The sequence below is a fragment of the Manduca sexta genome, chromosome 15 (genome assembly GCF_014839805.1).
Source record: "Manduca sexta isolate Smith_Timp_Sample1 chromosome 15, JHU_Msex_v1.0, whole genome shotgun sequence".
In the NCBI taxonomy this organism is placed as follows: domain Eukaryota; kingdom Metazoa; phylum Arthropoda; class Insecta; order Lepidoptera; family Sphingidae; genus Manduca; species Manduca sexta.
Window position 1 is genome coordinate 4,547,216 of NC_051129.1, and position 22,670 is coordinate 4,569,885.

A 22,670-nucleotide genomic window follows, 5' to 3' on the forward strand; every position below is an offset into this window, starting at 1 on the left:
GTCGATACAAAAACTGAAAACTCTACTAGCTTATGCCATATTTAATACCTACCTACCAAAAGTTAGATAGGTACGACATGTCTAATAGTAGTTAAGATTTTATTAAGTAACTACATTCCCCAAACATTACATATTATTTTTATAGTGCTATTATTTACGTTACATACACGTATTGCTCATAACTTTCAATTGCCGCCAAATATCGTGCATTTTTTAAAATTTAAGCAGTCAACATTCAGGAATGAAATATACAGATTATAAATATTTTTCTTTATGAACCATAGAGTTATTACAATTAATGGATATTATTGTCTATAGAAAAATGAGGGACATCCGCATAAAAATTGCAACACTATTTTCGTTTCTAGTTAAGTCTATGGCCGCAATCCTGCATTTCTATTGGCTGATGACCAAAATTAAAAATGGCGGGTCTTTTGTCACATCCTGTTATGTGTTGGGCGAGTGCATGGCCTCGACGTTGATCCCGTTCTAAGATTTTTCTTGTACAGAGCCGCCGCTGTATATACATATTATTTGCGGCGTTAAATTTCGTGATGGTGTTCTCAAATAGGCCATGGATTTGATGAAAACGGTAAGAATAACACAATCGCAGTACATTCTCGTGAAACATTTTGTTTGGCTTTTGTTTCTTGTTTTGGTGATATTGAAACTGGCCATTACATTAGAAAAAATATCTCTTTCCAGAAATTGTGTGCACGTGAGAGGTAAGTGCTAACATTAACGTAAAATAGATGGTGTCCAGTTTCGGGTTTACGCAATAAGAATCACCAATATGTTGATTAGTCAATACATTGATGGCACCCGGCAACCGAGCGTTGTTACGCCATCTTATAGTCCTCTAAATGTTCCGCATATTTTGCAGCTTTGCGTTAGTACAAGAGAGAGTTAGACGCTGAAAATCATGCTTTATTATAGAGGGATTCCAATGGAAGTCGATACGACACTCATTGGTAATGGGTATGTCATTTTCACTTCTGCATCGCATCTCACGAGTTACGAGCCATGTGCTACGGATTTGTTATTGTTATAAATTGTGAATATAAGTGATTGCTTAATATCTGTGCATGTTATACTATTATTTAATACTATGAAACGCATCGTTGTTAAATATATGTTATAGTGATTGGTGACTGAAATACCTAACCTATAAGTTTGACACAGTAGTCCAACAATCGGAACGAGTGTGTAATTTCGGTACATTTTGCAGCCGATTCCAAGGTTACCTTTTCATAGAGAACTATTTTTATGTTGATGGTACAGTGCAACATTATTTCGTTTGTTTTTCAAGTGATTTCTTACATTTTGTCATTAGAGAATCGTATATTTTGGTACTATCGAGCATTTTCAATTGAAAACATTAGAAACATATTTTTTAAATTTTGGACAAAACTTGTAAAAGTGTGTGGAACATTCATACATGTTTAAAATATTCCTATAAGAAGCAGTATTTTCATGCTTGGTTATATAACAATTTACTAATAGTATAACTACCTAGGATCTGCATACCATATTACATATAAAGTTAACCTTTAACAATTTTCTTTCATACACATTGGCATCAATTTGACAAATTGCTTTGACTATTTATTATTGAGACCAAGAATTGCTTTTAACATATGCTCAGTCATTCCCTTTTTATATTAGCGAGACTGATACATCCAGGATGAGCAATGTGATTCCATTTTTTTATTGAGTACAAGATAAACAGTTCCATTGTTTTACAAACAAGATATTACTCATCATGTAAATCCTATAAATGTATTTAAAACAAAAAGAAAATGTTAACTTTATGAAAACAAGATAATAAATGCTTGTTTGTGAATGAAGAGATAACATTCTACTTTGAATTATACACTATATAATCACACTTATTGACAGGTACTTCTGTGAATTAAAGACATATATAATATTAGAAATAACATATAATATTCTGTTCTATAGTGAAAGACATCATATCTCGCTGACATGAGGTATTTTTCATTAATGACCTATAATTTTTATTAATATTATCCAAAAACTGATAATTTTGTAACAAATGCAATTGGTATAACTCTTGCAATATCAGTTTGTTTTCATCAAAATTAAGGAATTCTTGATTCATTATTTTGTTATATCTAAAGTGTTGATTGATTATAGGAAAATATAATAATAACAAAAATAAATGATAGAACTATCAAAGTTTATATGGTAAATATTAATTTAAAATTGGAATCCCCCTTTTAGTTCCCTTATAAAATAAGGTTGACCTTAATTTTGTATTTAATAAGCACACAAATGCATTGCCATTCTGAAGGATTTTAATCATAATATATTTTTTTGAATTATGTATGAGAATATTATTTGGATACAACTTAAAAAATATATATATTGCATATTTCATAGCGAATTGATAAATCTCATTAAAAGTAGGATTTCCTAATAATTTTACTAATACTTAAGAACAAGGAAGTTATAATATTTTTTATCATCACTTTGGTCTAATGTAAACATTGCAGAAGGGAAGGTTTGAGATTATTTTACAAGTTGAACAATTTTGTTCTAAAGAATTGATGTCAGGCAATCATACTAAATGAGCTAAAATCAATATTGCACTCTTAATAAAATAATGACCCATTTCAAATTGCCAATTTGTGGAAATCATCAAACAACCGATTACTGTTTGCGACCTTTTAGATTTTTCCCTTTTTTTTTCATGCTATAGGTTTCATTTATTACCTATCTTTAATAAGCAAACAAAAATTTGTTTTCAGACGACTACCACGAATTATCAATTTTGAAATAGGTCATTATTTTATTAAGAGTGATATTACTAAGAGGAATATTACACAAATCGTTATAGGGTAGACTGTATAATTATTATACATTTAGTATTTATTATTATTACTTTAACCCATTTATTGTCTGTTAATTTTGATAGCTCAATAATATATTGGTCAAATTGGAATATTGCAAAATGATAAATGTTTAATCAAAAAGGTACAGTAGACATTCTTTATGTTGTATAGTTGGGACTATGTTCATAAAAAAACTTTTTATCAACAAAAGTGCTTATATACTTTCCGATGTATATCCATCCCATGCTGTGGTAAAACAAGTGTATTGATATATCAGAAAGAATTATAACAGAGGCGAATCAAATGTGTAATAAAAAAAAAAACATTTTTTGTTATCTATAGAAATCAAAGACCAAACCTCAAGGATTCTGCCAATAAACAGGATTTGATGAATAATTAAAAATAACTTGCTTTTATTTAATGAAATTATTGTAACACAATGAGACATGTGTGATATACCTATATAATTTATTATGCATAGGGGCAGCACACAAGAAAAACTTAAATTGTGCTATTACAAATTTTAAGATTTACTCAAGTAATAAGAGGTTTGAGGCTCAACAATATAATTAATTCGCATCATAAAAGTTTTTCTGCGCATTGACCATATTCTTGCTGTCTAAATTGTTTTTGAAATATATTAATCTAGATCTCAATACCTTCAAAAAATTATGAACAGTCTCTTAAGAAAGTTTTCTTGTAACTACAGTAGTCAGCCTAGCTGACCCTCCTGCGCTGTCCCAACATCCTGTATAATTAATATTAATTCAAATGCAACTTCAAATCTTATCATACTAATATTATAAATGCTAGTTTGTGAATGTATGTTAGAAACGCAAAAATAAGTGAATGGATTTAGATGACGATGTCCTGGATTAACACATCCGACTACTATTGTTCCTGATGATTTGCACCCATGGGGTATAATAAAATAGGAGGGGAAGAAAAAGTGCGGAAGTCTTCTCGCAGGCGAAGCCGCAAACGCTTGGTCATTTGTATATAAAATTTTATCTATACCTATAACCACTTGATTTGTAATAAAATGTAAACTTACATTGATTACTAACTACTTTAAAATTACTACATTTGTAGGGCCTGTTAGCATTGCGACTTTTGACCAATACAACCATGACATATATTGTATATTTTTTATAAAATCGGGCATTTTTCTTTTTTATTTTTATACATAAATGAAACAGCAAATATTATTAAAAAGAAACTCTTCAGTGAAAATTGCGTTGAAATTGGTTAAAAAATGAGGCAGTAATTCATATTTCAATAATTATAATGTGCAGGAGTGGGCGCGTAGTGAGGATGTTACTCCATCTCATTCTTTCGCACGTATTGTAATTCGAAATGACGTCACGTGCGCGTATTTTGCCTTTTTCTCGTTGACATTAACCCTTCTAACGAAATTCAAAGACTTATAACTTTTATTAATGGATTATTTTTTAACGGATTTTAATCAATATTTCTGAGTTTAAATTTATACGAGGTAAATGTATACTAACATTATGAAGAGGAAAACATTGAGTTTGTAGTTTTATAGGGTTATTCTCTGAAACTGAACAGATATTGAAATTTTTTCACTAATGGAAAGCTACTTTACTTTTATGCCGGGAAAATATAAAGCGGGTCTGTTAAACCGAAGCTGCGGGCAGCTTGTATTGGATAAAATAAATGTAAAGAACAAAAATGGTCTAATACTAACCCTCTTACAACATAAATTACATAGGTTGCAGAATTACACAAAATACACTTACTTATAGTTCATCGATTGATGTTAGACATCAAATCTGGCATCAGTTCAATCTGTAACCTTGAATCAATTTTTTTATCAATCCATATATTATTCACACTCGGATTATGAATTGAACTTATGCCAGATTAACCATGTAATGGCCATTTAAAACTATTAGATCAGCATTTTCAGTTTTCAATGTTTTTATTTTTATTGATTATAATTGAATTTAATTAAGAGATTGACAAAACAATATTTATTATAATTAAAATGTTTAAGTATAAAGAGGATTAAGTTATTATTTAAGTTACATTTAGATAAATTAATTTTGGGTCAATTTGATGGTGAAAGGCTTCACACAATCGCTTCAGCTTATTCCTTCCACATCCTATATTACACTTAAATATTGATGCTATATATGTATATTATACCTATATCAACTATGTAAATAATATATGATTAGGCATCTGCGTCATTAAATTGGAGACTTCCGTAGTGACAAGGTTAATGCAGGTTTACAATAGCTTTCTGGTTCATTTAATTAAGTGAGTTTAAACACAGTCTATTTCTCAAATAGGTCAAACTATACAATAAGATCCAATATTGTATAGTTTATTATAGGTATATAATACATTGAAATTACCAGTATGCCATGTTCATGTTCCATGTTTTCATATATTTTTACCCTTGTGGGTTGAGTGTGTCCAAGAAATAGATTTTTCAAATTCTTGACAAATTACACGCAAAAGTGTCATTTGTAAAAAAAAATTGATCAATTTTTACTTCTTTTGTAAATGTAAATTAAATTTCTTCAATGGGTCTTTGTAATGCTTCTGGTTCTGGGTTGTATTATTTCTTTCAATACTTGTTGCAATAATGGCACATTGCCGACGTAGAATCGAGGTTAATAATAGTCATGCACCAATATTCATTGCAACATTGTATGTAATTTTGTCCATTTCTAGTTCATTATAAATAAGGTCATTGTTTTATAAGGTGTATGGAACAACCTTATAAACTATTGGTGTGCTGTTAGGTTCACTGTACTATACTATACTGGTATGTTATGCAGTCCACTTTCTATATATTAAATTGTGTAACTTTGAAAAGTCTTGGGGCTGAAATTGGCACAACGAAAACCTCATCCTCTTACCTTCTATATCCCTTTACATCATACTATCTTAAGTGTAATTTTTCCTATACAATAAAGACTGGCGTGCCTAAATCTTTGCCTATGACATAGTTTCGGTATTGTATGGGGTTTTTTATATGTGCATGGAATTGAATGCCCGCACACAGATCATTGTTAAATGCAAGTGGCGTGTTTCAGGAATATGAGTTCCTAGACTTATCTGATGTGAAGGACGCAGACCTCAGCAGTCTGCAGTGCGCGCTGTTCGAGCAAATACCTGACTCTACAGCGGCCGAACTGAGCGTCGGTCGCTACCAAACAGCTATAGGTAATATACAAAGTTCATTTACTAGCACTAGTTTAATTTAATATGGTCATACTTTATGATCCATGGTGAGATGAGATGAGAAGGGCGACAAAACATAGAAAACCGATATTGTGTTGATTTATCACATACATTGCGTTTGTCTGTTACACATCACTTAGTTGGAATGCACTTTATAAATTATACAAAGGACAAGTATTTCGGTTTTCTCTGTATGTGGCGCGTCATCTGACTTGATTGTGCACTTTGAAATGTATCATAACGAATGGTGGCGTTGCCGTATCAGATACATCATCGCGTTCGTCGAGCACGGCGGGTCCACCGAAGGTGTCAGGCAGCGTGGACAGCCTGTCGGGCGGCGAGGGCGAGATGGCGCCCACTCGCCGGCGCGCGGCGCGGCCGGCCCGCCGCCGCACCCGCCGCCCTACGCACAGCCGCCGCCCGCCTACCCGCCGCCGCACCACCAGTGGCCCGTGGCGCCGCCCAACGTCTACGTCAGCCAGGTCACCGCCAACGTCAACGTGCACGGCTACATGGGCCAGTACTACCAGCCGCCTGCGCCGCAGTACGCGCCGCCGCCGCAGGAGCGAGCGCCACGCACTCACCGCCGTGACCGACGCACCAAACGACAGCCGTCGCCGCCGCCCCACGCACCGCAGCCATACTATGTGCAGTACCCGCAGTACTACCCTGCGGCGCAAGCGCAGGGCGCGCCACTCTACCATCTGCCCGTCTATCAACCTCTCGTCTACGGGCCCTATGCTTACCCGTCATACTACCCAGACTATCCATTGCCGGTTGAGGGCGACGCAGACAAAGGACCCGAAGAGTATCCGCCAGAAGTGGTTATGGAACAGGAGGCGGTGGACGCTTACTACGCCAGTGCACATTATGCGGGCCAGCCCTACGGTCCACCGGTAGACGGCGCTGTTGAGTACGTGCCGCCAATGTACCTGCCGCCGCCGCACCACCCGCCTCCAGTACAGCAGGCACCGCATCATCATCCCGCACCGCATCAGTTCAACGTGCACGCTAAGAACTTCGTAGCGGGACAAGGGCGTACCTACATGCAACCTGAAAAGATCCAAGAACGCCGCACTCCACCCACCACAACGGCGGCTACCGTTTCCGCTACAACTGTTGACGCTTTACCAATAAAGGAACTTAAGATCACAAACAAGGGACCTGGAAGTCCTAAACAGACTGACCGCTCTGACAGTAGCGGTCCCTTGCCAAAACAGATAACATTGGCCACCGAGAAAGTGCCTCCTAAGACTGAACCAAAACCGACAGGAACCCCGCCGGAAAAGACTGAATCTGTGAGCGCCAGCCAGGCGCAGATCGCGGCCAGGACGTTCCCACCATTGGCAACTGGTGCCACTTCAACATCCGCCAGCAAAGTGCCACCTAACGCCAGCAAGCCTACTAAGGGACCGGCAGCGCCTTTCTCTGGCGGCAAACCACCGGCCAAATCAACTGCCCCTCAAACCATCATACCTGTACAACAAAATGCAACCACACCAAAAGCACCTTTCGGCAACAGACAAAAACGGGACGGTCCCGCAAACCGGTCACCGTCAAATGAAATTTCTGAGGGTGGTGATAGATCTAATGCAGGTATAGAGCACATTAAACGCGAGCCCCCGTTGCCGCCGAGCAAGGCGCCCATGCCAATATCCATAAACCTGCACTCGCCGGGACAGCCGTTGATTGTGTCGGGTAAGGCACCATTCGGTCACTCGCGCAAGACCGGTCCCAGCATACCCGAGCCGCCACCGGCGCCGCAGCCACCGCCGCCTGCGCCCACTGCTTCCGACTTCCCGCCACCGCCCACTCCGCGGAATCGCACAGAACCGCCACCAGTTACGGTGCCACCGCAACCACAACCGGCTCCGGGCAAGTCCTGGGCTAGCTTGTTCTCGACAAAGCCAGCGGCCCCCGCACCTGCGCCTGTGGCACCGCCTGTTGCCACAATTGAAGAACCCGTTAGCCCCACTTCAATCTCTCCACCCACTGCGCCTAATGTGCAAAAACCCGTGGCAAAAGTGCCCCCTTTTGATGCGTCTCCATTATCAGGAAGCACACCTGATAAAGTGTCTCCGACAAACGCGCCATCCACGGTTTCCTACTCTGAAAAAACTTCAGTGAACGCAGTGAGCGCCACCAGTGTTGCATCGGCTACTCCAAAACCGACAACGCCAAGCCAGCCTGCGGCGGAGACCCGGGAGGTCCCCGTGCAGAAAGACTCACCTGCTGCGCCAGTCCAGCCTTCTCCGTTCAGTGATGACCCTAACTCATACAGGATGGGAGGTAAATATAATTCAATACTTGATAAATCGATAAATATAAACTTCATATTAATAACAGATTCTAATGTATAAATTTGTTATTACAGAATTCCTCACAAAATATCAATTGGACAACAAGCCTGTTCAGATTGTCCCGCGCGGACTTACCAACCGTTCTAACTACTGCTACGTGAATGCCATCTTGCAGGCTTTGATTGCTTGCCCGCCATTTTACAACTTACTGAAATCGATGCCGTATCAGACACGTCGCGGCAAGTCTAGCACTCCTGTTATTGATTCCATGTAAGTAGCGTACACAAATAAAGTGGTTTATTTTCGCAGAGAATTTTCATTAATCATTGTGTGAATCTTCATTTGTGTTTTAATTTTTGTAATATGAACAGTCTTTTCCTTCAATTTGTGAAAATATTTAGCTTATGTTATAATTGTTATGTTATATATATGGTTTAAAGGTAGAGACAGTATTTGATTTAACAATACTTAATTTTATTTTATTTTAGATTCGCATACATTTAAAAACAATTTGGTTTTAGTTTTACTGGGAGATAAGGGCTAATTATCAAACAATAAAAAGTGGTTGCGGAACCGTAATAAAATCAATGAAATTCATAAGATCTGAGTGTCATTATAAAGCACATGTGTAAGGAGTTGTGTATGTGCAGGGTGGAGTTGTGCTACGAGTTCAGCCCGGCGGCGGGCGCGGTGGCGGGCGGCACGCGCGGGGCGCGCGGCGCGGCGGCGGGCGCGTGCGTGGCGGTGTGCCGGGCGGGCCGCCGCTGGACGGCGCGGCGGGGCTGCGCGTGCTCAGGGCGCTGCGCCCCTTCCCCGGCTCGCAGGAGGGACGGCAGGAGGACGCAGAGGAGTTCCTCGGGTGTCTGCTCAACTCGCTCAATGATGAAATGATTGAGGTTAGTGCAATGTACTATCAGTCACAAAAGTTGCTGAAGGAATTCAAATACATCCTTCTCGAACCTATGTAGACGGATCTTGTATGGAAATTGTAATTTTATCTTTATCTCTCATAGCATATTAATTATTTCATACATAACATGCACTATATATTCTTTTAACTAATATTTTTTGTTGTTTATAGCTAATGAAACTGGTTGAACCTGAAGAACCCAAGGAAGCTAATGGTCAACCGAACGGCGTGGTCGCGCAAGAACAGCCACCAGAGGAAGAAGATGACGACGATGAGTGGAAGGTGAGATAGAATATTAACTTACTGACGTAAAAAATTTCCAATAAAATCCAACTTGTTGAATGTTGTTAATATTATCAACATTTGACAAATTGGCCTTTAGATTTAATTGGATATTTGAAGTGTCGTAAACTCTTTAAGTAATAGCAAATATTCGATCCACAAGTTAGTAATTCTATTATGTGACTAGGTGATGGGTCCGCGCAACCGCGGCGCGGTGGAGCGTCGCTGGGCGGCGCGCTGCACGCCCGTGGCGGACATCTTCCGCGGCCAGACGCGCGTGCGCCTGCACCGCGCCTCGCACCACGACGCCACCGACGCCGTGCAGCCCTTCTTCACGCTGCAGCTCGACATCGAGGTATCTACACACCTAAACATACGTCTCTACTCTCTACACACACACATATTTACACGAGCCAATAACAACGTGCGATGTTCGTCACTATTACTGGTACAACTAATATTCAATTGATCCATGATTTATTTTTCTTTAATAATTGTTATACTTTTTAATAGTTCCAAGTAATGTGTCACATTCACTAATCATCAATAATTTTTCTCAAAAAGTAAACTTATGACACAATCATAATTTTAAAAGTCAAATGCTATTGTTATTTTACAACACGTTGTACATTACAGCGTGCCAACAGCGTGAAGGATGCGCTTGAGTTGCTCGCCGGCAAAGACACGCTGGAGGGCGTGAGTGATGCGTGGCAGCAACTGTCGCTGGAACAGTTGCCGGTCGCTCTGCTGCTGCACCTCAAATGCTTCCAGCTGGACCAAGACGGACACACGGCCAAGATCGTCAAGAACATCGAGTTCCCCATTGATTTGAAGATTGATCCTAGTAAGTGAATATTGAAGATAACTGTATGATTAATAGTAAAGATTGGATTCAAAGCCGTGGTTCAATCCAAACTCAATGTGACAGATTTTTATACATTATATAAGTAGATAACATATTTGAGAGATAACCATAGCATATACAAAAACCTTTAACTGTAAAAATTAATTACTGTTTACACTTTTTATGACAAATATTTTCTTTCATTCAAAATTTTACAATGATGTATTTATTTTTCGTCTCCGAAATTGACAGAAAGTCAATAAACATGTGGAAGATTTTGTCTGAGTAAATACAACAATTTCTACTTCATCTATTTATTACGACACGAACACACATTTACGCGTTGTGTTTCCATTGCAGAGATAATGTCGTCTAAGTTGAAGTACACCACGAAACAGCGGGCGTACAAGTTGTTCGCGGTGGTGTACCACGAGGGGGTTGAGGCAGTGAAGGGGCATTATCTCACAGACACCTACCATGGGCAGGCTGGATGGATAAGGTGAGTTCCTTTGCTATTACCAAATTTACGATATAATTGGTTATGCAACCTTAATAATTTTAAAGTAGCCTTTTATGATAAATTAAAATATCGTGATATTGTTGTTGATGTATTAGGAAAAAAGTTTATTTTAAAATTAGTATATATGCATAGTAATAATATTTCCCAGAAAAAAATTAGAGCTTTTTATGATAACATTATAAATCTAAGTTCCGAGAGTAAGTGACAATGAATTGTTTAACCTATTTACAATGATGCCAATTATTTTTCGTCTCTGAAAGTGTCAAAGAACACTTGAATGTGGTCAACCTTTACTGAGTACACAATGTACTAATTAACAGCAAATTACTGTCCAAGACTGGTACTAAAGAAGTGTCCATTACAGGTACGACGATTCGACGGTAACGCAAGTGGGCGAGGCGATGGTGACCAAGCCGAAGCCGCCTCGCATGCCGTACCTGCTGATGTACAGACGGCACGACACGTTACCGCCGCAGAGGGCCGGCAAGGACTGAGCGTGCGGCTTGCAATACGTCACACACTTCGACTTCTATCCTTTCTGGTAAAAACATCCCTCGCGTCAGTGCGGCCAACGGTTTATGCAATTGTGGCCAGTGTCCATAGATCATACTGTGACCATTTGTTGTCTGGTGCGTTGGGTTTATCTATTTATATAAATGAAAGAAAAGATATCTCTGGATGTTCGTCACTTGGTCACATTTTGTATAAACGATGAGCGTTCAAGAAGCAAGTGTGCCAACTTGTCACTTGTATTCAGTTTTCAACTTGATTGGCTCTTGACATACATGTACTGTAAATAGTAAGTCAGAATATGATGCATGTGGCCTCATATCGTGCACAACGTACTATAATGCTAAGACGTGTTTTGAGGGAAGTCAGTCTTGCAGCTGTTAACTGATTGTAAATATCTTTGCAATGTCTTCTGATATACTTACGAAGTATACATGTTTATCACGGAGTGTGCCTTGAGGATTCTGTAAAATTGTTGGTGTAAAGACAGTTTTGAACGATAATACTGGACGGTATTTGATTGTGTATATATACGCGTGCCTAAAAAACTTATTGTGTTAACGAAAAGGATTTGGTAAAATAAGTGTAAATTTTCTATACTTACTGTATATACTGGTCAGTTGTTTGTATGAAAACAATGTTTCAAAAGTGCTAAATTCTCACTTGTGTATAGTGATGTACCGACAACTGGCCTTTAGTTGTCAAATGTATGTAAAATATTAGATTTAAGGCTTTTTACCGATATTATTTACATTTAGAAGGTAAATTAGTGTTTTCGCAGATTTATAAAATACAAATCTATTTTTGTTGCAACAATTGTACACAGCTAAAGATATTGACAACATGGAGAAACTAGGTCGAAATTTATTCCTTCTGTTTAATTATAAGTCTTGTAAATAATGTAATGTATTAAAACAAAAAGGGCTTGAAAGTTTGAATTGCATGTATATTGTTTATGTTGAATTTAAATACGACGGCAGTGTGCCGACTTATCCTCTTAAGTGTCCATAAGTTCTTTCGACAATATGGAATTGTGGTGTTAATAAATTTTATTATGAAAAATATAAAAAAAATATAATAGGTTATAAATTAAAATTCACGATACATATTATTCCTGTATATTGATTAAAAATGGAATGAGGGAAGTACAAAGTTACAATGTTGTGATATTAGCGGCGACAGGCATACCAGCATGCATTTCCGATATATACTATTTGTATTGCATATGGAAAATAACATGGTATCAAGACTGAAAGTGCGGAGGGAGGAATATGTAACTTGAATTGAATGAATCATAACGTCCTAGATGTATTATAGTGCGGGTTGTGTTGGTTGCGTAGGATCGGTGCTACGTCGAGTCGGCGAGGGAGTGTGATAGTGCCCTTCGGAAATGTGATACGTGTGGGACAGTGATGCGGATTGATTAGTTTTACTCTGTACAGTTGTTATAAGTGTTATAAATACATTATTTCCACGTTAGTGTGTTACGGAAGGCCTGTTTTTAATATTATTTCTCTTGAAAAAATATCCAAAATATATGAGTGATTTTCCAGAGTGTTGTCGATGTTCGAGAATGTTCGATGGTGAATAGCGAGTGAAACTAATTTAGTTTAGGATTTGTTGAGAAATTTTATTTGTATTGCGGCGACGGTGTCACCTGCGCCACGTATCGTGAAGTGACCAAACTGGACTGTCAGGTGTGGGATTTTAGAATTACGATTTTATATAAGTTTTGATTTTAGATTTACGAGATCTAGACGTATTGCACGAAACACCATAGCGTTATAATCGAATTCATAATTTCGTGTCTGAACTATTAATTTATTATAATTAACTTCTAGATGATCCTATGTTAGGTCGACATTTTGTCGATAGATAAACCATCGATTGTCGACAATGTTGTGACTTATACATCCGACTGTCGTAAGGTTATCTGGCAGCCTCAGTCACATCATTGGATGTCATCTGCCCAGTGAAATGTGTAGCAAATGTTAAGTGTAGGAAATCGGATCATAATTTTCATATATTATAAATTGAAAATTAACAGTTTGATCTCATTCATATTGTTGTTGTTTGAAAAATTAATCATTTATATTTCGGTGTGGGTGTAAATTTTCTTGAGCTATGAAGGCAATATACCATGCCTTATTAGATATTCGAAAGCTAAAGAAATCGATTGACCAAAAACTATGCATATTGTTTAACATTTGCTTCTAAATTAGCTTTTGTATTTAAGGTGTTATAAAAAAAAAATGTGAAAAAGAAAAAATGCCAACACCATTTAGATGTTATTTATCATTAAAACGCACTTTGGTTATGTGTCCAATCGTAAGAAATATTTATAGTCTTGTAATTAGTCAATTTAAACTATTATAATATAATGAAAACGAAATAGATTTAGTTTTGTATTGTACGATATTAGTGTCTCAGAGAACAGTTTAATACTAACTTGCTAAGCTTTTTATATGTATAACTTGGTTGTTGTTTATTCGTTTTTATTTTGGATCGTGGGTATGTTAGGATAGTGAAAGGTATGGCAATGATGTATCAATAGTATTAAGTCGCCAACTCAACACGCCGAATTTATTTATAAACTCAATAAGAGTACCGCATTCACATCGGTCCATTATTGGGTAGTTGACTACAATGTTTTTCATGTTTGGTATGACTGAAGGCTAGCGTACGTTAGGGCGGATCGCACCGCAACTTATCGCAAAATAATTATCGTCCTAAAACACTTTGGTACATTTTATATGAACTATAGCATCAGAATGCACTGGCGAATCGCTTCCTAGGCATTGCGATGCGGCTCGCCTCAGTGTGCGTTACCAAAAGGAAAGTAATCGCTATAGGAAACGTAACTGATTCAATTATTGCGATGCGGCGCGGCCCGACGCGACTAGTATGCGCGGGCTTTTTTAAGTGACTAAAATCGATACGTTATTAGTTGTTATGGGTAAATATGTGAGATCAGTTCTCCGATTTCTATATGTTGATGTGCATCTTAACTGCATTTCGTCAGAATGCCTTATGCGACCCCTCGCCCGCATCGGTCGCTTATAATGAACTTACCATCAGGCGAACGGCGTGCTCTTGTCATTCAATTGCAATAAAAAACAAGTTTCGTAAAAATAAATTTGCGAAATTAACTTTTTCAATAGGCGTGGTGCATAGTTAAGACGCATAGGTCCTTATCTATTTTGCAAGTGGAAATGTAATCAATTACTCAATCTGTTCTATATATTTAGTGCATGCATAAGTGTGACGTCACAACGATGCTTGCTGTTACGCTGTGCGTAATATTTTTATATGCAGTATTACAATTTCTTATACTAGTTTTTATTTCGATGTGGATGCAGGTTACTGAATTGTCTCCTTACTTGCATCGAAATTTCAGCTCATGCTTATCTCAAGATCAGTAATGTGCGTTTTCGAATAACACTGTTTCAGAAAATAATACGCTTATATTTTCCTAAAATATTAAACATATAACACAGGGGGAGTCGAAATTGAACAGGAAACCTGAATTAAATAACTGATTTAATTTGTAAAATTTTTATTCGTATGCAACGCACACCTTTTGTAAATAATTATCATCGCAAATATTATTTTTTGTCACGAACAATATGTGTAGTGTAGCATGAATGTGGATCATGCAGATGAATAAACACAGACGAGTAGTACAAAATATATGTAGGTTCCTTTAACGGTAGCATTATTTATCGGTGTGAACGCCGTTTGTGTATATTTCATAATCATTTTGAATGTTGCGCTAAAGAATGTTTTTGACGAGAAATGGTGTCTGTCATTGAATAAGTTTTACAGTTAAAATTGAGTGCATAGTCTCAACGGAAATCCACTCACAGTTGCTTGAGAATATTAATATCTAGTAGTTGAAAAGACGTGCAAGTTGTCGCTTGATCAGATTCAGCATTAACCGTCATAACAGTTGTATTTTCCAAATCGTTATGTTTTTAGAGAGATAAAATGCCTATTAAGATTGCATGGAAATTCTAGGGGCCATAAATGCAAACCAGTTTGGTTCTTAAGTGTGATATCAAATAACTGTCAAACTATGGTTGGCCTCTTGAGATAGTTTCAATTTTCAAATGACATTTGAAGTCACATTACTGATTTTGACTGCTGAATTATTCATGAACAATCACTTAAGTGACAACTTAAGCTTGATTAAATACAACGGCCGTATAACTTGATCAATGACAGATCTCACACTAAAATACCGAGGGAAGGTATTCACAATGTGTCCAGTGAAATTGTAATGTGGTAAGACTGAGCGCATGTTTACCGAACGTCGTATGTTTCTGTCTACCTAATAAATAGTGTCTAAGCTCATATAACATAACAACGGTCGCTGCCTTTTATTTAATATGTTGCGTGTTAATTTATTGTGCACACTGCACTAGAATTAGTGTTTTCATATTTAAAAGTATTCGGCTCAAAATTTATTGTTGTGGACGCCGAAGTGATTTCTGTATAGTATTGAGGAATAGTGTCTACGTCGAATATTATTTGAATGTGGGTAGTTTGATTTATAAGTTTTGTGGGCTAACGATTATATACATTTAATGCAATTAAAATATACAGAGTAGCGATAAATATCACTAATTTATCGTTTATTTATAATTTCGCTAATCACGATGATTTCAAAAAATAATAATAATTAATCGATGAAAAATTCACTGATGTCCACAGCTTTAAATATATTTGCAACTTGTGTTTGGTAATGTTATGATTTCAGTGAATAATTCTAATTAAATTTTATTGTATAGATACGTAGTTTAAAGAGTTTATTCTATTAGTGAATGTTCCTGATACGTTTAACGATAGATGATCAAAATATATTGAGATATTTTAATATTATTTATCTTTATTTTAACGGACAGAGAGCAGCTTTTAGTTTTGGGCAAAAAGATTATTTAAAACGATTGAGTGTAAAAAGGAAGGGAGGACAATTTAACATAAGAATCCTTCGTATTCACACCAATATTTGAATATTACTCCTTCCTATTGTCTATGCTTGTTTATTGCAGTATAACACACTAAATTAAGTGCGATATTAGTGTGTGAAAATTAAAATAACATTTTGAAATTTTGCTCTTAGAGATCAATATTTTGTAATGTTTGTGTGACTGGATATCATTATTTATGAAGCTTATCATTATCAAATCGGAAGATCTTATTTAGCTTAATGTTAAAATATGCTTGAATTGAATTAATACATGAGCTTGTCTTAAGTAATTGGTAACTAAGGAGTTTTGTAATATTAATTAAACATAGTATATAAAGGAATATAGATTTTATTGATAATGGTCCGCTCTCTGTTGTTTATTAGCACAAGTGACTTTAATATCTCTTCACCGTTTGAAATGAATGCTCATGATTATTTTCTCTTTTTATTTTAGGTTATACTCCACATATTTTATAACTGCCGTCACACTTGATGCCTATCTTGTCGTTAAGTCGGTATAAATAATTTGTTTACAAACAAAAATTACTGAAGTATGTGAGTGTACAATAATTTAATGAAATGTTGAAATGATTTAAACCTAGCCAGCAGTGATGCATGCGTCTAAGAATCTTTGCTAATGAAATTATAAAATTTTCACATTTGTCCACGTAGTGTTTGTGCCTTTCGGTAGCAATATTAGTGAAACTGGTAATTGTTGGACCAAATCCAACCGTAATACAAAGAAAAAATATATTTTACAACTAGATCCCTCGAATGATATTGTGCTAAGCTAAATTCGCATATTCTCCCTAAGTTATATTTTTGAAATCATCTAGTCTTCTACAGAACGTAATAGCGGTGCAATTAAGTGTACTTCGAATTATCGTTACCGTCACAATGTTAGCACTAAATTATACGAAATATTTACTAAAACTGCAGTCACTAAACAATATGTGCAATAGTCCTATAATATTGACTATAACTGGGCAACGTAACAATGAACACTTTGGCGGTCTATCTACTTAGATTAAAAAAAGATACGTATGTTGTATGTTTATAATTATTTTTATATGAGAAGTTCTTTATTTAAGTTATGGTTAATTTTAGTGATAAGATCCAAGGCTGTATTAATAAAAGGAGTGTTTTTTCTCAATAAAGCTAAGCTGATTTGTCTATTTCGTTTTTCAACCTGTTCAGTTGGGAAGTGTGAAAAATACTCCTGTTGATCGTAATAGATGATGCGCGTAAAAAAGACAAAAAAATATAATGCACACATAAATCGCGGCGCGTTCTCTGTTATGATCAGCTTATAATTTGTTATGTGAATGTGTGTATGACTAATTATAAAAATAATCCTTTATTTTGGTAACAAATTGGTGTTATGAAAAATTTTGTGAATAAAATATGGTGTCATTCTGATTTATGTCTTTCGATTTACTCTAAAACGTATTTTACGCACTACTTAGGAATCTAGCGCAAAGGGATTTGAGGAAAGGAAAAATTTTTCTGTTCAAAAATAAAACCATCAAAACTTGAAACATGAAAACTGTATTATCAAAATAACTTCTACGATTACTTTTCATTCTGGACCATGTTCTGAAAATAAAATGTATACTTATAGTAAATACCAGCGGCTCTTGCCATATCTTCCTACAATCGTTATCGCTAATAAAACAAAAGCAATAACATATCGTAATGAAAAGTCTATCGCTAAGATATGTCATTCGCAAATGTTAGGTTTAACGATGTAGTAAGGTATCTTGAGTACGGCTAAGTCCCACAAAACGCGTCACTTACTCTGATCCTACACTTGAAAAACAAGTAGAATATTATAACAACTCCAATTGGAATCAGAGTTAAAACAACCATCATCCAGCCAGCCACCACCTCAAAGGACCATGATCCGATCCCGGTAGCGAAAATTCCCTGGAATAAAATAACTGAATGGCCAATTCAAATAAACAAACAATTGTTAACTTGAAATATAAGAATCAATAAAAATAAGTCATTATAAGAATACTAAACTTATTCAAATGGATACATTTTCGCTTTACATCGTAAGGTAGCAAAGTTGTGATAATACTGGGTATCTTAAAAAGTCACTGAATTCTAATATTATTCATGGAGCATTTTAATTTTACCTCATTTCTAGAGATACTTTTCCTATATCTAGAATTAGACTTACCAATAGCAAACCAGGTGACAGCGCCCAGCAAACCCTCAAAAACACTCCAGGGTATTCCCCCACCGCGAAGAACACGTCTTCGCAGAACGTAGTTTGGCCATACACGTAGGTGACTATTATAGCAACCATGGCCGCTATAGGCACGCGAGGCATAGTCACTGGCCAATCCATCAAAAAATTCATAATATATAATCCTCCCTGTAATGTTAAAATAAAGTAATCTTCACCTAGTTGGGTCCTTCAAGGTCTACATTTCCAGTTTGTTAAAGTGGTGGTTAATTGATGTATCCAGTTTTTGCGATGTAAAACAAATAGGTATAATTAAAATAATACTTATGTAAGTTATACATATATATTATGTATGTAGGTAACTTAGTACCAATCACAATACTAAGCCTTCCACTTTTTTTTAATTTTAACTGCTAGGCTGCCTAGCAATGGGAATCTATCAGAGAATGAGTACTTCATATTGGTTCAATACGAATAATGTTAAGTAGTTTAATTCCGCTTAAGGAGCTCGAGACTAACCTGTGTACATAACGTAATAATGCCGAGGAAACAAAACAACACACAAATTAGCACCAGAAATGCCCACGAAATCTTTCTGATTGATTTTCCGGTGAATGCAGACATCATTGTTTGAACCAGTAGAGCCTACAAATTAATACATACATACATACATGATAAGTAAGTAGATACATCTTTACCAAAAAACCGTAAATAATTGAAATTTGTTTTACCGTCGACGATAAAGACAGCACGAACAACGTAAAGAAAACAAGACCTGACCAAAATTGACTACCAGGTATTCTGGCCACATAATCGGACCATAAAATCATTGCAGATGAAGTGCCTGAAATAGAAATACTAAATAATAGAAAAGAATAAAAAGAAAATGTAGGAAATTTTTTTTATTACTGCCAACTATTTTAAAGGTTCGTAGATCTACGGTACCTAGCTGTGATAAACATTGAGAGTAATACTTAGTTAAGTACATAGGAAAAGAAAAAAGTACACAATACCGTTCCAAATATTAGTTTCACTGTCATAATCCTTGATCAAAGCACCGTGGGCCGCTCCAAGAACCAAAGCAGTTGTCATGCAGCTGAGTTTCGACACAGCGAATGCCAACATGGCCGTAGTTCCCAACTTATGTTGTCCTTTAGGAGAATACGATCCGAGCATTACTAACGTGCCGTGAGACACTGACATCTGAATTAGTGAGTATTCGATAGCTTTTCTCCATATCTAGAAACAAAATTAAGAAAGTCTTATTAAAATCTAAATAGGAAATAATTGATTAGTTTATGTTAATTCGTGTTCGTACACAAATTGCGTAAGGTATGTCGAGATATATTTAGCAACTGGGCAACATGATTGTGTCTAGGGCCAGAACTATCCACAATTTAATAATAAATAAATACATCTGTTGATATGACCAAATAAAACCATAGTTGTCACCTCTAACCCATCTAGTAAGACTGTCCAGTCGCATTCTTGAAACATGCGACCAGCTCCACCAAGCCGAGCAGCACCAAATGCACTACATATCAAAACAAAATATGCCAACACGTCTTTGAAAAGGACTAACTGAAAAAAAGAAAGGTATGTAATATTACAAGTCACGCTTAAAACAAATACCTATAGGTCTAGATTATAAATACATACCAGATCTACCATTAAAAAAAAACTACTTATGGAAGAATAAAAAATTATTTGAGTTATATAAGTATTATTATTAGAATATCTTGCCTTCGAATAACTGTATATTCTTTTCACAGCAATAAAATATATCAAGACCCAGCAGATCACATAGTACCACGTGAGTTCCCACGCTATATTCCCGAGTCCACCATCTAAACCTTCTCTTTTGAGATTCAAAACAAAATTGCTAGAAATAAATTACAATTATTTACTTTTTAACCACTGAACCTACTTAAATAAAAATTTTAGGTAAAGAAAAGTGGTTAAGTTTTTAATATGTATTAAAAATTGCAGATAACTGTGGTACACAACTTCACATGGTAATCTTAACCTCACTGAAGAAATATTTTCAACGGCGAAACTCTAAAAAAATATATATTATCTTTCTACAACTTTATCGGCATAGACCTACAAGCAGAGACTACTATGTACTACATAACTATCGATAAAGTTTAAACTAACAAGAAAAAAGAATGCGCAGGAGTCTCACTGCCCGCAGATAGGGGCCGATGTCTTGCCGCGCACGCCGGCCGCGCACTAGCCGCGCAGTGTAGCCATGGAAGGAATGAATGGAAGCTGTGGACCAGCAGCGCCAGGCTCCAGGCAGCCACAGCTCCCACGGCGAGAGCCGTGAACAAACAAGACACTAACATCGCGAAACCTATACCTGAACACATCATAATACTTTATTTCTGCTACTTAAATATCTTAGCGAAATAAATTGTAGACCTTTTTATTTGTTAATAAAACGGCGGCTTCTGTTTCTAACACTATTGTATTATTATAATGGTGGGTCCGGACCATTCCTACACCCTTTGATTTTATAGTTTTTTTTCTAACTTTAAAACTTTTATACCTCGCGCCACCGGTGCTAAGTCCCAGCAGTTCAAAACACCTTTCTTCGTGACAACACCAAGTGCCAGCTCCAAGTAAAACAGTGGATATCCGAATAGTAAACTAAACACGTTATACAAAAACAGAAAGGGAAGAAGCTTCCGTAGATCATGTAAATATGGATGCCACCATAATTGTACGATTCCTATACAGGAGGACATAACAAGTTGTCGGTAGCTTATGTTGTTCGTCCAGCGATCGGGTATCTAAAATTGAAAGAATTAATTTGCATCTCCAGTTTAAATTTATTTTGAATATAAAAAATATGTTAGTGTACTTAAAGCCTTTGCGATGATAGGAATGATGTTTAGCTTAGGTCTATGTTCAGCTATGTATAGCTACTTGCAAAGGCTAAAGAATAAGTAAGTACTTAATGCATTTAAAGTTTAGATCTAGTGCCGTCTTTATGCAGGTATTTCTGCCGTCAGATAGGGTGCAAGCACTGTTGCTTGGTTTGTTCATTGTATAGGTTTGTACCCAAATTATTCCCCCTATATATACAGCCTTGGGCCTTTTATGTTTTTGCTTCATATCAAATTATGTAACTATAGGACATTGTATGTATTTAGTCAATTTAATTATAATCGAAGGAAGGCTCATAAGGGATGATTCTATACCCTCAGCGTCAGTCAATAGCCTCAACGTAACGAAGGTGCCATAAAATATTTTAAATTCGAAATTAAAATATCTCCTGTTCATACATCAGGCGATGACCACCTCCACGCGTCATCTGGCGGTTGTACAAAAATGCTCACCCACAAAGTTAGCAAAACATCCTACGTTTATAATGAGACCTTGATTACTCGTTTTAATTTTTAATATAGATTTAGAAAACCGGTAACTACTCCTGTCGGCTTAAACCATATAAAATTAATAAAAGTACCTAACAAAAAAAAACTGTGGAAAGTATATAAGTACGGAACACACGTGAAGAACAATAACTAATATTACTCGCATATTTAGGGCTCTAGCAAGAATAATTAGCGCATTACGATTTATGTCCTTTTAAAATACTTTTGTTTCAATCGTTTGACTAGTTTCATCCCAGGGATTTCGCCCCTGGTATCAGGCAGTTACTACAGCACTTTAGGTAGTGTCGTAGTTACAACATAGGTATATAGGTACTTCTTAACGGCGTAGAACTTACCAATAAGCCATCTGTAGATTCTGAATCAACAGTTTCAGAAACTGTTTTCGTTCGAGAAGACTGAAAAAAAAATTATCAATAAAATGAGTTCTTTTCCAATTCAGCTAAATTTTGGGCAAATACTTACTCCGCTTTCGCTCATTTTTATAAAGATACAATAAAAAAATATTCAAAATATATCTGATCTACACTCAATCGTCAAAATTGAAGGATTTCTGAAGGATGTTAAGTGACAAGCCCTTAGAGAAAAACTATGACAAAAAGTACAAATTAATGAGGTTTATCTCTTATCTCAAACTCGGGTTATCAAGAGCGACTAAACAGTAAAATT

At 36.3% G+C, this 22,670-nt stretch overlaps 2 protein-coding genes across 3 annotated transcripts; one reads left to right on the forward strand and one right to left on the reverse strand.

Moving 5' to 3' along the window:
* The first annotated feature begins 422 nt into the window (after positions 1–422).
* On the forward strand, positions 423–17,828 carry LOC115453153 (adhesive plaque matrix protein). The gene is given in 12 exon segments (XM_037438717.1): positions 423–592; positions 5,927–6,056; positions 6,340–6,426; positions 6,429–8,363; positions 8,449–8,644; positions 9,025–9,116; positions 9,119–9,270; positions 9,456–9,566; positions 9,754–9,921; positions 10,203–10,410; positions 10,771–10,909; positions 11,295–17,828. Coding segments are annotated over 12 exon segments (3,366 nt in total). The 5' UTR covers positions 423–574; the 3' UTR covers positions 11,425–17,828.
* Positions 17,829–17,939: 111 nt separating this feature from the next.
* On the reverse strand, positions 17,940–22,570 carry LOC115453155 (sodium-dependent serotonin transporter). 2 transcript variants are annotated; one of them, XM_030181820.2, is made up of 12 exons: positions 22,467–22,570; positions 22,340–22,399; positions 21,155–21,398; positions 20,761–20,965; positions 20,347–20,485; positions 20,056–20,184; positions 19,617–19,842; positions 19,335–19,447; positions 19,123–19,248; positions 18,595–18,792; positions 18,207–18,335; positions 17,940–18,005 (listed from the first exon to the last, which is right to left on the reverse strand). In XM_030181820.2, the coding sequence occupies exons 1-12, from the start codon at positions 22,479–22,481 to the stop codon at positions 17,982–17,984; spliced, it is 1,608 nt and encodes a 535-aa protein (XP_030037680.1). In that variant the 5' UTR covers positions 22,482–22,570; the 3' UTR covers positions 17,940–17,981. The 2 variants fall into 2 exon arrangements, with proteins under 2 accessions (XP_030037680.1, XP_030037679.1); XM_030181819.2 differs by having other exon boundaries at positions 17,942–18,335.
* Positions 22,571–22,670: the final 100 nt, after the last annotated feature.

Coding starts and splice junctions, on each gene's coding strand:
- LOC115453155 (XM_030181819.2), bottom strand. Junction 20,966..21,154: donor CTTAGCACCGGTGGCGCGAG/GTATAAAAGTTT, acceptor TGATGTGTTCAG/GTATAGGTTTCGCGATGTTA. Junction 19,448..19,616: donor TGAAACTAATATTTGGAACG/GTATTGTGTACT, acceptor TTTCTATTTCAG/GCACTTCATCTGCAATGATT.